This window comes from Diabrotica virgifera, chromosome 2 (assembly GCF_917563875.1).
Source record: "Diabrotica virgifera virgifera chromosome 2, PGI_DIABVI_V3a".
NCBI classification, from domain to species: domain Eukaryota; kingdom Metazoa; phylum Arthropoda; class Insecta; order Coleoptera; family Chrysomelidae; genus Diabrotica; species Diabrotica virgifera.
In genome coordinates, this window is record NC_065444.1 from 94,721,489 (window position 1) to 94,737,070 (window position 15,582).

A 15,582-nucleotide genomic window follows, 5' to 3' on the forward strand; every position below is an offset into this window, starting at 1 on the left:
GCCGTGTGATGAATTACCGAAGTTATTTTTAACGTTTGCGTTAAAGTTAACATAACTATAACGTATAACTGGGGGACATGAAAGGAGCCTCCACGTAGATTGTGATCACTTGTGAATACAATCGGGCGTCCCCTGGAAACGAGTAATGTCGGCTAATCCTTTCAACACCGGTGCACCAACAACACAGATGCAATCAAAATCAAAACGGTCTTTATCAAGGCCATTTTTGATGACGACCTCAATTAATATTGAAGGACTATCAGCAGATAAAGAAGACCTATTGTCTAATATGTGCAGAGAACATGGTGTCGATGTTCTACTGGTTCAAGAAACCCATAGAGGTACTGCAAGCCGCAGACCAAGGATTCGGGGTATGAAGCTCATACTGGAGAGACCACGAAGAGACTCATACTGAAGCTATCGACGTATCATCCACATCTCTAACAGATCAAAATGACATCGAGATTCTCACAGTGGAGATAAACTCCTGTACAGTAACGTCAATCTACAAACCACCAAACGCTGACTTTGCTTTTGAGGAACCGAATAACTTTCAATCACAGCAAATCAAATTCGTACTGGGTAACTTCAACTGTCACAGTGTCGCGTGGGGTTACAACGAAACAGATTCCAATGGCGAAGAACTAGAAAAATGGGCTGAAAGCATGAACCTAAAACTTCTTCACGATCCAAAGCAGCCTGCGTCGTTCAACAGCGGAAGATGGCGCAGAGGTTACAACCCAGACAATATATTTGTCAGCGACAGAATTGGAGACCAGGTGACAAAAATCGTTGGAAGCGCCCTCCCAAAGACACAGCACATACCAATAATTTGTCTTTCCAACGCGGCAATCAGATACGAAATTGTTCCTTTCAAGAGAAGGTTCAACTTTACTAAAGCAAAATGGGAAAAATTCTCTGAAACATTGGATCAAGAAGTTTCCCAGCTAGAACCTTGCCCTGATTCATACGATAAATTTGTAGAAATCGTAAAGCAAGTATCACGGAAATTTATCCCTAGAGGTTGTCGAACTGAGTACATAGCGGAGCTCAATGAAGAATCTAAACCCCTACTTAAAAGATACGAACAGCTATATGAAGAAGACCCTTTCTCGGAAGCGACAATACAGGCTGGGGAGGAAATGTTACATGCGATATCCGCCAACAGAACGGAAAGGTGGTGCAAGCTGGTCACGAGTCTGGACATGAAACAAAACAGCAGACGTGCCCGGAAGCTGATTCGGAATCTTGGCAACGATCCCGCTGCTCCGGCAGTCAACATGACAGAAGTCACACCCGATCAGATAGCCCATCATCTTCTAATGAACGGTAAGACGACATCAAGAAAGAACAAGGTGAGAGCTCAACGGAATATCGACGAAGAAAGAGATGTTCTAGGTACCTCTTTTTGTCTAGAGGAGATGAAAGGCGCGATCCATCAAATGAAAGATAATAAAGCGGCTCGCCTGGACGACATACGAACAGAGCAAATAAAGAACTTTGGACTAAAAACCGTAGAGTTGCTCGTAAAAATGATGAATTGCTGCATCCGTACATTACAAATCCCCAAAATCTGGAGAAAAGCTAGAGTGGTAGCCCTCTTAAAACCAGGGAAGGATCCGGATGATACAAAGAGTTTTAGACCTGTATCTCTCTTGTGCCACCTTTTCAAGGCCTTTGAAAGAATGATACTGAACCGGATGGCAGAATATGTGGAGACTAAAATTATTCCAGAACAAGCAGGATTCAGGCCCGGAAAGTGCTGCTGCAGTCAAATTCTTAATCTCACCCAACATATTGAAGATAGTTTTGAACGGAAGGAAATAACAGGAGTAGCGTTCATAGACCTAACTGCCGCCTATGATACAGTTAACCATCAACGGCTACTCGCAAAACTCTACGAAACTACAAAGGATTTCCGACTAAAAAGGTTAGCGAAATGTCTCCTCCAGAATAGACGCTTCTACGTAACGCTCCAGTCCAAGAACAGTCGGTGGAGGGACCAAAAAAATGGGCTACCACAGGGAAGTGTCCTCGCGCCGATTCTATACAACATATACACCAACGACCAACCCATACACCAACAAACAAGGCAATTTATTTACGCTGATGATACAGCGGTGGCAGCTCAGGGAAGAACCTTCAATGAAGTCGAAGTGAAACTGACAGATGCCCTGGGAGACTTAGCTCTATACTATGATAAAAACCATCTGAAACCCAATCCCACAAAAACCCAGGTATGTACTTTCCACCTGAGAAACAAGCATGCCCGAAGGTCGCTGGAGGTGGAATGGCGTGGTCAGATGCTGGAACACAACAAGACGCCAAAATACCTTGGCGTCCGTCTGGATAGAACTCTGCCTTACAGATACCACTGTCAAGATGTCAAGAAGAAAGTAAGTGCCAGAAATAATATCATCCGCAAGCTAACTAATACAAAATGGGGAGCACAACCACACACTCTCCGCACTTCTGCCTTGGCATTATGTTTTTCGGCCGCGGAGTTTGGAGCACCAGTATGGGCAAACTCTGCTCACGCAAAGAACGTCGACGACGTGGCTCTAAATGAAACGGTCCGTATAATATCGGGTTGCCTGAAACCGACACCTATCGAAGAGGTATACCCCATTGCTGGAATTGCTCCACCACCAATCAGGAGGAAGGTCACGTCAGAGGTAGAACGGAAAAAGCAGGAGACGGACCGAAGACACCCCTTATATGACCACTAAACTCAGCCAAGCAGACTAAGATCTCGGAAAAGCTTCCTGAAAACATCAAGATCCATCCCCGAAGCGCCAGAGACGCGCCGAATACACCTATGGCAAGCGTCAACTACCGCGACACATTTTCCTCCCTCGGAGGAAATGGCTGCTGGACACAATTTACCGTATCCGACTTGGAAAGCGCTAAACAGACTAAGAACCGGCGTTTCACGTTGTGCTAGTAACCTGAAAAAATGGGGATACCAGGAGGACGATACCTGCGACTGTGGCGCGGTTCAGACCAGCCGGCATCTACTATCATGCACAGAGATGAGAGAGACCTGCACAGAACAAGACTTAATTATAGCAAATGACAGGGCCATCTATGTGGCCAACCATTGGAAATACAGAATTTAAAGTTGTTGGTGTTCCGGACACGGAAAGTAAGTAAGTACAGATAACTATCTCCATAACTATAAAACGTAAATTCGGTGTGATGGATCATCCACCGTTATGAGATCATCTCATCATTATGAGGAAATAACATAACTCATCTCACATCTCAATGAGATCATTGAGTCATTTCCAATTTCCTAGACGTTATATAGGACGGAAGAAAATATTAAGTTGTCTAAAAAGAGAACCTTATGTAGAATCTGTACAAGTTGGAACGAGAAGTTGGTATATCTACATACCGTCTACCGATGACAGAACAGCTGTTCGCTGTTCGGTGTGGTTCGGTGGTGAATCGAAAAAGTAGATAGAAAGAAGTACTTATACTAAATTTACATTCAAGATGCAGTAGAAATAAACAAACCAAGACACGTTAAATGCTACTAGGAGCACTCCCGAATCATAATTTACAATTTATAAACTTTGGAAATCATTATTTGGGATGTATCAGTAGCGAAACCGATTCCACGGCCAATATTTCCAACCAAGAGAAACTGTTTCTTAAATTCGCAAATAACCCAAAATTTCTGTGCAATATTGAAGGAAGGGGTATTAAGGGTGGGACGTTTTCTATGTTAATAAACAATTTTCTCTAATCTATAATTCCAAGATAAAATTATTATTATACCTACTAATGGGGTACTACTACCTACCTGTTAATTTTCGAGCCGACCTGGGCAGTTTTTAAAATGTACCTGTGGTATCATAAAGGTCTAAAGGGTTATAGTGAGCCGAGATGGGAATACCCCATTTAAATACGAAGGATTTAGCTACACCGACTTGGCATCGCTTTCTGCCTCGAAAACAAGCGTGCACCATGGACGAGCCCTTAGGTTACAACATGAGCAGCAAACTACATTTTTTACACACGCACCTTACTAACTTCCGGAAAATTTTGGTGCAGTCAGTGCTGAGCGATTCCACCAAGTACCAAGTATTGGTAGATGCTTTTTGGTAGAGTATGTTTGGTAAAGTCTTACTATATTTTCCTTTATATGCACAACAATTTTTATGGCTTTTGGTGGTATCTTGTGACTTAAAAAGTTAGTTAAAGGCAAGTCATATATTTAAAACAACAAAAGTGCTATTTTCATTTAAATGAATTATTCAATGTATAACACATGTAGCCTTCTATAAAAAAAAACTGATCAATTAAGATTTTTGTAGGCAGATTCGAGACTGTGATTGAAGTATATTTGTTTTGCGTTTACTTACTGTATTTTCCGTTGATACAATTAATTTTAAAATTAGTACTTGATTTTCCTACTTACATAACCCCTCTCTCCACTTTCATGGATAGTCCTGACAAAATTTCTTTTTGGCCATACTTCTTGACTACTCTGTCGACATAAACAGCATAGTTGTCGTGCATCGTCTGAAAAAGAGTATTTTATAAAATTACTATACTTTGTTTCATAATGATTGAGAACACGCGAAAGGGCAAGACATTATAAACCGTAAAGGTGCAGTGTATAATTCACAGGAGGAATTTATTAACTATAATATAAATGTTATAGTCAAACCCCGAATTTCAGGCACTCCTAGGTTTGACTAGGCAATCCTCAGGTCTGACTGACGGTCTTAGTCAAAGCCCGAAATAAATTAGAGTTTCGGCCTTTGACAAGTCAAACCTAGGAGAGACTACGTTGGTCAGGCAAAGGTCGAAATTTAATTTTATGAAATGTCTAGTCTCTTTATGACTAGTCAAACCCCGATCAGCTATTAAAATATTGTAATTTGTTAGATTAGGTTTAATATAACGTCATTTTTTAATTGTAATGTTTATTATTTTTATATTGTTGTAATTAAAATAAAAAAAAATAGTGTTTATTCTCTCATGTTGAGGCATCATGGCATTTAGAGTTGCACAATACGTTAGACCTTTTAACTTAAATGGTTTTGAAGAGCACTTCTTATTGCAGTGGTATTTTATAAATCCTTGTCCTCCAAATTTAAAATCTTTTGTACTACTTTCTCTTAGAGACAGCTTAACATCTGGAACATCTTCGAAATTAGGAAAATTCTCTTTGCATTCTCTTATTTGATTTCTTGAAAAAAGTGTGTTTATTGTTCCGTATTTCGTACCAACTCTATATAAATCGTCAATTATTGTTTTATTTTGTATGGTACCCAAAATATTGCTAGCATCTCCTTGGCAACCGTTCGAGCATGCGTTGTGCACAGATAGAAAAGATTAAAATAAATAAAGGAAATGCGATTGAAGGTCTTCATGCCCAGTCTAATGCTATGAAACAATTAAGTGAAAAAAATGTCCTCCAATTTCAATTGGAAAAACTGTAACAATAACTATCCCCAGCTTTGGTAGAGCCAAAGAGGATGCTCGAAATATTTTGAGTAGCATACAAGATAAAACAATTGACGGTTTATATAGAGTTGGTACGAAATACGGAACAATAAACACACTTTTTCAAGAAATCAAATAAAAGAATGCAAGGAGAAATTTCCTAATTTCGAAGATGTTTCAGACGTTAAGCTGTCTCTGTCTCTAAGAGAAATTAATACAAAATACTCTAAATTTGGAGGACAAGAATTTATAAAATGCTACTTCAATAAGAAATGCTCTTTCAAATTACGTAAGTGTAAATGATCTAACGTATTGTGCAACTCTAAATACCATAATGCCTCCACATGTGAGAATAAACACTATTTTTTTTATTTTAATTACGACAATATAAAAATAATAAACATTAAAATTAAAAAATGACAATTAATCTAACAAATTACGACATTTTAATAGCTGATCGGGGTTTTACTAGTCAAACCCCGATTTCATAAAATTAAATTTCGACCTTTGCCTGACCAACGTAGTCTCTCCTAGGTTTGACTAGTCAAAGGCCTAAACTGTAATCTATTTCGGGCTTTGACTAAGACCGTCAGTCAGACCTGATAATTACCTAGTCAAACCTAGGAGTGCCTGAAATTCGGGCTTTGAATATGACATAAATACCAACTCGATCTGAAATACAGGTAACAAAAATTTAACGTATATCTTGATGAGTTAAAAATCTGATTTTTAAAGTAATTCTGCAAGTATATATTGAATATATAAAAGGTCAGATGCTTGATGATAGGGTTTAAAAGATAGGAAATATTGCCTAAGTCTTTACTATGGTAAAACTCGAGTTTTCTGCTCCATAAAACTGGAACAAATCGGCTAAGGCTAAGGTATGGTAACCCAAACAGAAGAGCCCTCCTCTACCAAGTTGGTAGTTGAGATGAAGGGCCAGCAACACTGGTATCATCAAAAAAGTTCTATACTTAAATGCCTCGTAAAGAGAAGATACCGGATGAACTTAAAAGAAAACAAAACGACTTTGCAAACGAAAATGAATTATGAATTTTGGTACCTGGAGTATTAAAAGAATACTACTAAGCAGAAAGAGGTTGTTACCAGTAGGTACCAGTTCTTACTGAAACGAAAAAAAGTTCATTTGTTCTATGTCCTGTGTGCCCAATCTTAAAATCTCCTAACCAAAATTTTCTCTCTGCTACCGATGCCATCTAAAAAGTTTACTTAATTTTTGATCGTGGTCGTCTTTAGCGGCAATTACCGTTGAATGGTGCATACCTATTATCCACATTTCATAACCTTTTACTATGAGTTTGACTTTTATTAAGCGTTCACTTGCATCATCCCAGTCTTTGATACATCTGCTATCTTCTTTTTACACCACTTAATACATGTATGTAGCTGTATAGGTGTATGTATCTAGAGCAAATTTTAACAAAATGAGAAGAGTGCTCTGTACAAGAGATTTGAAGTTAGAGCTAAGAGTTAGGTTGATAGGTTAGCACCTAGCGTTTTCTCTAGTGATGAGCGAGACTGGTCTTAGTCTTGCGGTCTTGGTCTTGCAGCAAGACCAAGACCAAAACCAAGACCAAGACCGTCTTTTGGTTTGCAAGACCAAGACCAAGACCAGGTATACCAAGACCAAGACCGAACCTTGCAAGACTACACCAGACCAAGACCAACCTGCAAGACTCTTGCACTTTTTTGCGAAATTGGGTTTTTATTATTTAACTTTATTTTTTTAGTTCAATAATATATACTGACATTGTAATAAACCTTAAACAATATTGAATTTTTAAAATACATAATATTTTAAGCTAAAAATCAACAATTTTGATATATACTTTGATCGGTAGTAAAACAGATTAAGGGGAATTGGTTTTAACATTCCTCTTCTAACTTTTCTAGCGTTATCTTATAATTTTACAACAGTAAGTACAGGGTATTTAACGTAAGCAGGCTACTCAAATATCAAAAAAAGCAATCAAACGTCAAAAAAAAGGGGAGCACAATCGAATTTAAAAAAAAATGCCCCGTATTAGACTGTCGTGTAAGAACACATTTTATGAAAATAATACTGATGACGTCGTTTCTGTAATACCCAAAAATAACATTTTTAAAAAACCGTATATGTAGAAAAAGAAATAAAATTATTCCTATGACAGTTCAACAGTATCCAGTATGATTTTCCAGTTTCCAGTATTTATTCCAGTATTATTTTCCATATTTGTTTCTAATTGGAACTTAAAAGCTAAAAATAATGAAATTTTTTTGAGTGATACTGGATTCTTCGGAAAATGATTTTCTTTATTTTTTATATTTTCAGTTATTCTCTATTGTGAACAGTTTCCGAGATATCGAGCTTTGTCACACTATACACATACAGCCACCCTGTATATGCAGAATGTTTACTAAGTATGTGTACAAACTTTATAGGTTAAACGTTCATATGAACTGAAAATAATTTTTTTTAATGAGAAATCAGTGTTCACGTTCGATACATCATTACAATAGGAATTTTACATCTGGTTAAAATTGAAGGTTTTTTAAATATTTTCGTCCACATAAAAAACACAGTTTTGGTTTTGCCTTCTATATAAGTATGTAGAATTAAATAAAGCTCGTATTTCCTCCAAATAAAATAAAATGTAACTAATAACTTCTTCTCTTTTGTTCTTTTTTTTTTCACTTTTTTTTTCCTTTTATATCATATGCTATTGAATGTATAAAAAGGAGGTTGTATCTCAATTCAACTTAAAATTGAAATTTGAAAATAAACATTCATATTTAAAACATATTATTTAATGAAATAATTAGGAGAATGTATAATGTTAAAATTGGTATCCGTTTGAAACTACATTCTACATTCTTTTAAAATTTTAAAGCAAAAAATATAATTTCATTCTTCACATCTTTATTTATTTCAAAGTACATTTTATTGGAAATTGTTTGGTTCAAATTATTACTACCAAAAAAGCAAGACCAGCAAGACTCATGCAGCAAAACCAAGACCAAGAACAAGACCAGCTAGTGAGTGCAAGACCAAGACCAGGACTGCCTTTTAGCTGCAAGACCAAGACCAAGAACAAGACAAAGACCAAGACTAGCTTTGTCTTGGTCTTGTTCTCGTTTTGCTCATTACTAGTTTTCTCGACTTTGTTTTGTGGAATGGAAGCTAAGACCTTGAGAGGAGCTACAGAAGAGATCTCAAAATATTATGGACAGAACACGCCGCAAACAAAGAGGTTCTGAGCAAGATTAATAAAGAAATGGAAAAATCAAAATGGAAGATTAATAATCAAAATCAGAAAAATTTGAATATCTCGGACATTCTACACGTGAAGAGGGATACAACTTGCTCTAACTCCTTATGCATAGAAAGATCCAAGGCAAAAGAAGCATAGGGTAGAATATCATGGCTGCGGAACCTGAGAGAATTGTATGGATGTACATCAAATAAACTTTTCAGAGCAGCCATCTCTAAAGTCTGAATAGATATGATGAATGCCGACCTCTGTCCGGAGATGGGATTTGAAGAATAAGATAGATGTATGTATCTATATGTTCACTACCCCGTGCCTTTATTTTTTTTTTCACTAAGAACTGTTCGTTTGAAAGTTTCTGGGCTCCGTTCCGGATGGTGGAGATCTGAATGGTTATCTCACTTTTACTTGCTGCTTTTCTGTATAGTCCGGTTGTCCGGAGCATATGTATTAAACCACTTTATCAGGTTTTAAAGCCAATATATTCTTCTTTTTCCTGGTCCTCTCTTTCCAAATACCTTGCTCTGAAGAATGAGTTGCAACAAGTCATACCTCTGTTCATTCCTCATAACACGGCCAAAATATTCTAGTTTGCGCTCTTTGATGGTGTTAATTATCTCGAATTACTTACCTATTCTACGTAGGACCTCAACATTAGTCACACGATCCACCCACAAAATTCTTAACATGCGTCTGTAACACCACATCTCAAATGCCTCGAGTTTTCTTTAAGAAGCTTCGGAAAGTGTCCAGGAATCTACTTCGTATGATAACGTAGAAAATACATAGCATCTGATGATAGAGATTTTGGAAGCAAGTGGTAAATCGTGACTTCTGAAAAGCGACTTCATCGTTATGAACGAATCATGACATTTGTGCAAAGATATAATGAAATATATCCTCGATAGAGAAAAAAGAGAAAGCAATAGGTAGTGTAAACGAGATTCAAAAGTGTAGATATTAAAAAATGGATACTAAGATATGATACTAAAGATACTACTAGGATACTTAAATAAAAAAGAGTGCACATTAACAGGATAGAAAAAGAAAGGGTGGTAAATAAAGACATCACATCGTGGGTAGTCCTTGAAAGGGGACTTTCACGTTGCTTACTTGTTTTTAACTATTGAAGGTAATCGCAAAAGATTAAGTGTCTTTGTTTTTGTCTTCATCTTCAGGTCCGCCTCCATTTCGCAGTTTGGCTATCATCATTCCTATTTGAAATTTCACAGCCAAGACATCTTATTTCTCCCTATACTTTTTCTTCCTAAAATTTTTCCCTTTCCTGGATTATGTTTGGCCGCTGTTTGGTAGAAGTTTATATTTAGGTATATCTCCTTACATACAGTGTAAAAAATTTTAAGTATTCTGTTTTTTTTTAATTACTTCAATAATATTTTTATTTTAGCAATAATGTTTTTTTTAGCAGTGTATAATCTCAATGACTAATTTTTTTAAATTCGGAGTTCAACAAACAATATTGAATTCATGGGTTATTGGCCGAACATGATGATCACCTTGTTGTCCGTCAAACTCTATGTATTTGGATAATGAAAGCGGTTTCACATAAAATTATTATATCATTAGTGGTTAAAATATCAGAAGTTCTACCCCAAAACTGGTAGTCTTAATAAATTAAATGTTCAAATTGTCAAGAGGCGGATGGGTGGCAGCTTGAACATTTAAATTGCGAAAAGCAATGTTTATTTATAAAAAATATTTTTTGTGTGTTTCCTGACAGCAGTAGAATAAATTTTGAATTAAATAAATTACATACATTCTTCTTTTTGTGTCAATTAGTTTAATTCAAAAAAAAAATTTTCTTTGACACCCCGTATAAATAATTATGTTAATGTTTTTATTACTGAATAGAGAATTAAATAACCTTTCAAATGAGCTAGCACACAACCCCTATTCTCATTTAAAAAAACATCATCGATTACGTCATCACCCCCAGATGGATGACGTCACTAGTATGATATATAATATGTCAAAATGCCAAAAATATAACTTCGGGAGATAGTATTATACCTTTTTTCGTAAGGTCTGCAAAACTTTGGCAACAGTGGTAATCTTTAACATTATCTAAGGTCAATAATTTGACAATTAGGCGCGCTAAATGACAGTAATAGTAAACAATTTTATTATTAGTAAATAAATATTTATAAAAATAAACCAAAATAGGTTAAGATTTTATTAAAAGAGTGTATTTTGGTTTTTTTATATACTCGCATTAGAATTCGAAATATTTTTACGTAAAATATACATACTATAACTAAAACTCACAATAACCAATAATCTATTTTTTCAAATAGGCCAGTAACTTAGTTCTATTATACAAAAATATAATAAATGAATATTTAAAATAAACACTACTTTCCTATGAAACAACAATAACGAATTCTTAAAATGATACACTAATACACTGAACAGATATCGATAAAGATAACCGAACAGATAAGAGAAAATCGGACGCAGGTTTGTCAAAATGACAGTGGCAATTTCTCTATGTTGCCTAATTAGTTAATATGTTCGATTTCTTGTTAGAAATAATAAATTTTACTAGGTCCAAAATGACACAAAATCTAGGCATAGGATAAAAACGTTTATTTGAAGAAAGTGTATTTTTTGTTCTTCTGAATGGCGGTCGCATCTAAACATTCCGTATATGTATTTGGCACCTAGGAGTTTTCTGTTGGTTCTTTGCGGCACTCGGCCATATTTCAACCAATAGAATGTTATTCGGTGCGAAATTCATATACGGAATGTTAAATATTCGTAGACCGAAAAAGACAACTTTTTATTAGATTTGTTTAAAAGAGGATTGATTTTAAAATACTTGTTATTGTATTATTAAATAAAAATAAAACAATTATTATAGTATTTGGAATGTTATTTGTTGCGAAATTCATATGCGGAATGTTAAATATTCGTAGACCAAAAAAGACGACTGTTTATTAAAGTCAGTTAAAGAAGACTGATTTAAAAATATTTTGTTAAAATATTATTAAATAAAATTAAACAATCGTAGCATATGGAATGTTATTTGGTGCGAAATTCATATACGGAATGTTAAATATTCGTAGATCAAAAAAGTCGACTTTAATAAAAAGGCAGTTAAAATGAGACTGGTTTTTAAATATTTGTAAATGTATTTTGTGACGCCTTTTTAACCTTTTTTTAGAAGGTTCATCTTTAGGGGGTCGACCAAATGGTTTACTGTAAAAAGACTGAAATCATTAGACCGAAAGCAGTAGACCGAACTCATTAGACTTAAAAGCACTTTACCGAAACCTCACTAGACCGAACAGCAGAAGACCGAAAAGCAGTTCTTTTTACTTGTCGCAGTAAAAGAGATAAGACTAATGTAATTAATTACAACTAAATGTTATTTTTATGGTTATTATAAACAGTTAAAATGGCGTTATCGTCACTCTATCCTTAATTTAGTTTTACCTTCAGTAATTTGTTTAACGGATAAAAATTATTTCATATCAGACTGTACAGTCTATGCATGTATAAAATAATACAAAAAAAATACAATAAACAAAATCTTAGTATAATTTACTGCAATATTTTTTAATTTATATACCATTTCGGTCTAATGCTGTTCGGTCTAATGAGGTTTCGGTAAAATGCTTTTCGGTCTACTGCTTTCGGTCTAATGATTTCGGTCCAATTGTCGTGTACCCGTCCAAATGGTAGTCTTTTTGACCCTCTAGTAACTGCCATTTTTCTTCGGCTCATTGATGTTGGTTACACTCTTATATTGGCTTTGTGTCCAAATCGCCTTGCCGAGAAACTTCCTGTCGTATTTAGAAAACAACAAGACAAAAATTCAATATTTGGAACGGATGCATCAACATTAAAATTATTGCACGAAAGGTTATCCCACATTAAAACCAAAACGGCTTGGGAAAGTTTTCTAAATACGGCAGAAAGTTTCTCAGCAAGGCGATTTGGACACAAAGCCAATATAAGAGTGCAACCAACATCAATGAGCCGAAGAAAAATGGGAATTACTAGAGGGTCAAAAAGACTACCATTTTGATGACCCCCTAAAGATGAACATTCTAAAAAAAGGTTAAAAAGGCGTCACAATCTTTCGTCTAACATCGCAAAAAACCAAATAAATGCAACTAAACATGGCTAAGGACATTAAATTTCTCGTAGATATTACTTTTAAAACATTTTTTAATATTGTTTGTAGTAATTCTGTCAATATATTTTGTTTTATTTCCTATTGTATTGTTTTATTTCTCTTTCATTCTTTAATAATACATTAACAAGTATTTAAAAACCAGTCTCATTTTAACTGCATTTTTTTATTAAAGTCGTCTTTTTTGTCTACGAATATTTAACATTCCGTATATGAATTTCGCACCAAATAACATTCCATTTGCTATAATTGTTGAATTTTATTTATTAATACGTTAGCAACATATTTTAAAATCAGTCTTCTATAACTGACTTTAATAAACAGTCGTCCTTTTTGATCTACGAATATTTAACATTCCGCATATGAATTTCGCAACAAATAACTTTCCAAATACTATGTATAAATGTTTTATTTTTATTTAATAATACATTATAGTTCTTAAGGTATCAAGGGTATTATAAGGATAATAACGCTTGAGGTCAATGGTGTATATACCGAGGGCCTTCGGTCCGAGGGATATACGTTGACCGAAAGCGTTATTATCTATAATACCCGTGGTGCCTTCAACGTTTAATGTCAGACTAAATTATTCTTTATATTCACAAAATTTGAATGAATTTTGAATTAATTAGTTTTCAAGTAAGTACATTTACCAGCAATAGTCGTAACGTAATTGTGGTAACCATAGTATTACTTAGGTTGATATTTTTCAACTTGACAGTGTTGAACTAGTTATTTAAATTTAATGCCTTAGGGCGTTATTTTTCAAAATAACTTCCTTGGGTATTATATCATACTTAACTAACTTCGAAATCATGTCATTAGTTGTCAAATAATATACCACTCGAACATTAACAAGTATTTTAAAATCAATCTCCTTTTAAGTGACTAATAAAAAGTTGTCTTTTTCGGTTTTTCGTATATGAATTTCGCACCGAACAACACTCCGTATACGCGTTTGGCATCTCGCCGCCTATTGGTTGAAATATGACCGCGTGCCGCAAAGAACCAATAGAAAACTCCTAGGTGCCAAATACATATACGGAATGTTTAGATGCTGACGGTACAGGCTCGATTTTTAATATTGTATTTAATTACAGAGTAATTTCCACATACCTACTAATATATTTCTCAAATTGGGCTCTGTACCGCCATTCTTTACTATATTACGAATATGGGCCAATTTCTCATATCGAGTTTAACTCCAGTTTAACCTGAACTTCTAGTAAACGTCAGTTTAAAGTCAAAATCGTCTTTCTCAATTCCCGTTCAACTGATGGCAGTTTAAACTTGAACGATGCTTGAACGGTGGAATTCGGCCGTTCAAAGATTTCAGAACTCAGTTTAGATGATTTCATGGACTACGCATGCGTTGTATTAACACGAAACGCTGTCATAATATAAATATATCCTATTTTATTATATTAAGCCTAACGATAAACGATAACATTATTTGTGTTTTTATAATATTTATTTATAAGTATTAAAATGACTATTTGACTATAAATACTTAAATTTAAAAATAAAAATGTATACCATTTTTATTCATTCAGTTGCGGTGCGAAACCAAAACTGTCTTAATTTTTACTCAGATCAGAGAGTGCAGCCAGCACTCTTATCGACGATTTCACCTCTTGTTAGAGGTTCATCAGAGACTGCATAGGCTGCATTTCTCTGGCCCAGGTAAAAATCTTCGACATATCCATCTCCCACCGCAACTGACGAGATGGTAGTAGGTGCCTAGCGGCATCTGCTAAATAAAAGACTGAGTTTTTCAACCTAATAAAAATATTTGTAAATTAAATATTTTTAAAAGATTTTTAATTGAAAAACTTTATTGGCCCATTTCCTGGTGACAACCTCCAAGGCTTCTACAATATGCAAGCCAAATGGATGCTGCAGTGAAGACTAAAGGGAAGGAATTCTACACTATGCAATTCACAACCCCCGTCTGCAGCGTGGTAAAGTTCCAACGGAAAATGGACCTAGTTACTCTATAGGAGTAATACTAATATAAAAATAAAAATGTATACCATTTTTATTCATTCCTATAGAGTAACTAGGTCCATTTTCCGTTGGAACTTTACCACGCTGCAGACGGGGGTTGTGAATTGCATAGTGTAGAATTCCTTCCCTTTAGTCTTCACTGCAGCATCCATTTGGCTTGCATATTGTAGAAGCCTTGGAGGTTGTCACCAGGAAATGGGCCAATAAAGTTTTTCAATTAAAAATCTTTTAAAAATATTTAATTTACAAATATTTTTATTAGGTTTGAAAAACTTAGTCTTTCACTTAAATTTAACTTTATTCAAAAACAACATAAAAAAGGTAAATGGCGACAGTTTTTTACCTTTTGCCATCTATTGGCATTTCTCGAAAGCTGTAGAACGAGCACTGACATGAACGCGCAATGAGAAATGCATTCCAAACAGAACCGGAGATCACCCGTGAACCCGGTTCAACTGAACCATAGATTACCTCAGGTATGAGAAATCGACCCTATGTGTGCCAAATATCTCAACAAAATATTCAAAATGAAAGCCGTAATCTTGGACCGCTTTTGTTGCTACCTGTTGATCGCTACTGCTGCCTCTTCAGGATTTTTCATAAAGTATTTGGCTTACTAAGGGCCAATTTCTCATATCGAGTTCAACTCCAGTTTAACCTGAACTTCAAGTAAACGTCAGTTTAAAG

General features: G+C 35.2%; 2 protein-coding genes across 5 annotated transcripts in view; both read right to left on the reverse strand.

The window, feature by feature from the left end:
• The window catches only part of LOC126880132 (ABC transporter G family member 23-like), a 384,411-nt gene that overhangs the window by 345,311 nt on the left and 23,518 nt on the right, over positions 1-15,582 (reverse strand). The gene's annotated exons all lie outside the window — the stretch shown is intronic.
• The window catches only part of LOC114330390 (ABC transporter G family member 23-like), a 132,768-nt gene that overhangs the window by 93,765 nt on the left and 23,421 nt on the right, over positions 1-15,582 (reverse strand). The window contains exon 2 of the mRNA XM_050643870.1: positions 4,427-4,530. Within this exon, the coding sequence (XP_050499827.1) occupies positions 4,427-4,527 (101 nt within the window). The 5' untranslated portion in view covers positions 4,528-4,530. The remainder of the gene's footprint in view (positions 1-4,426; positions 4,531-15,582) is intronic.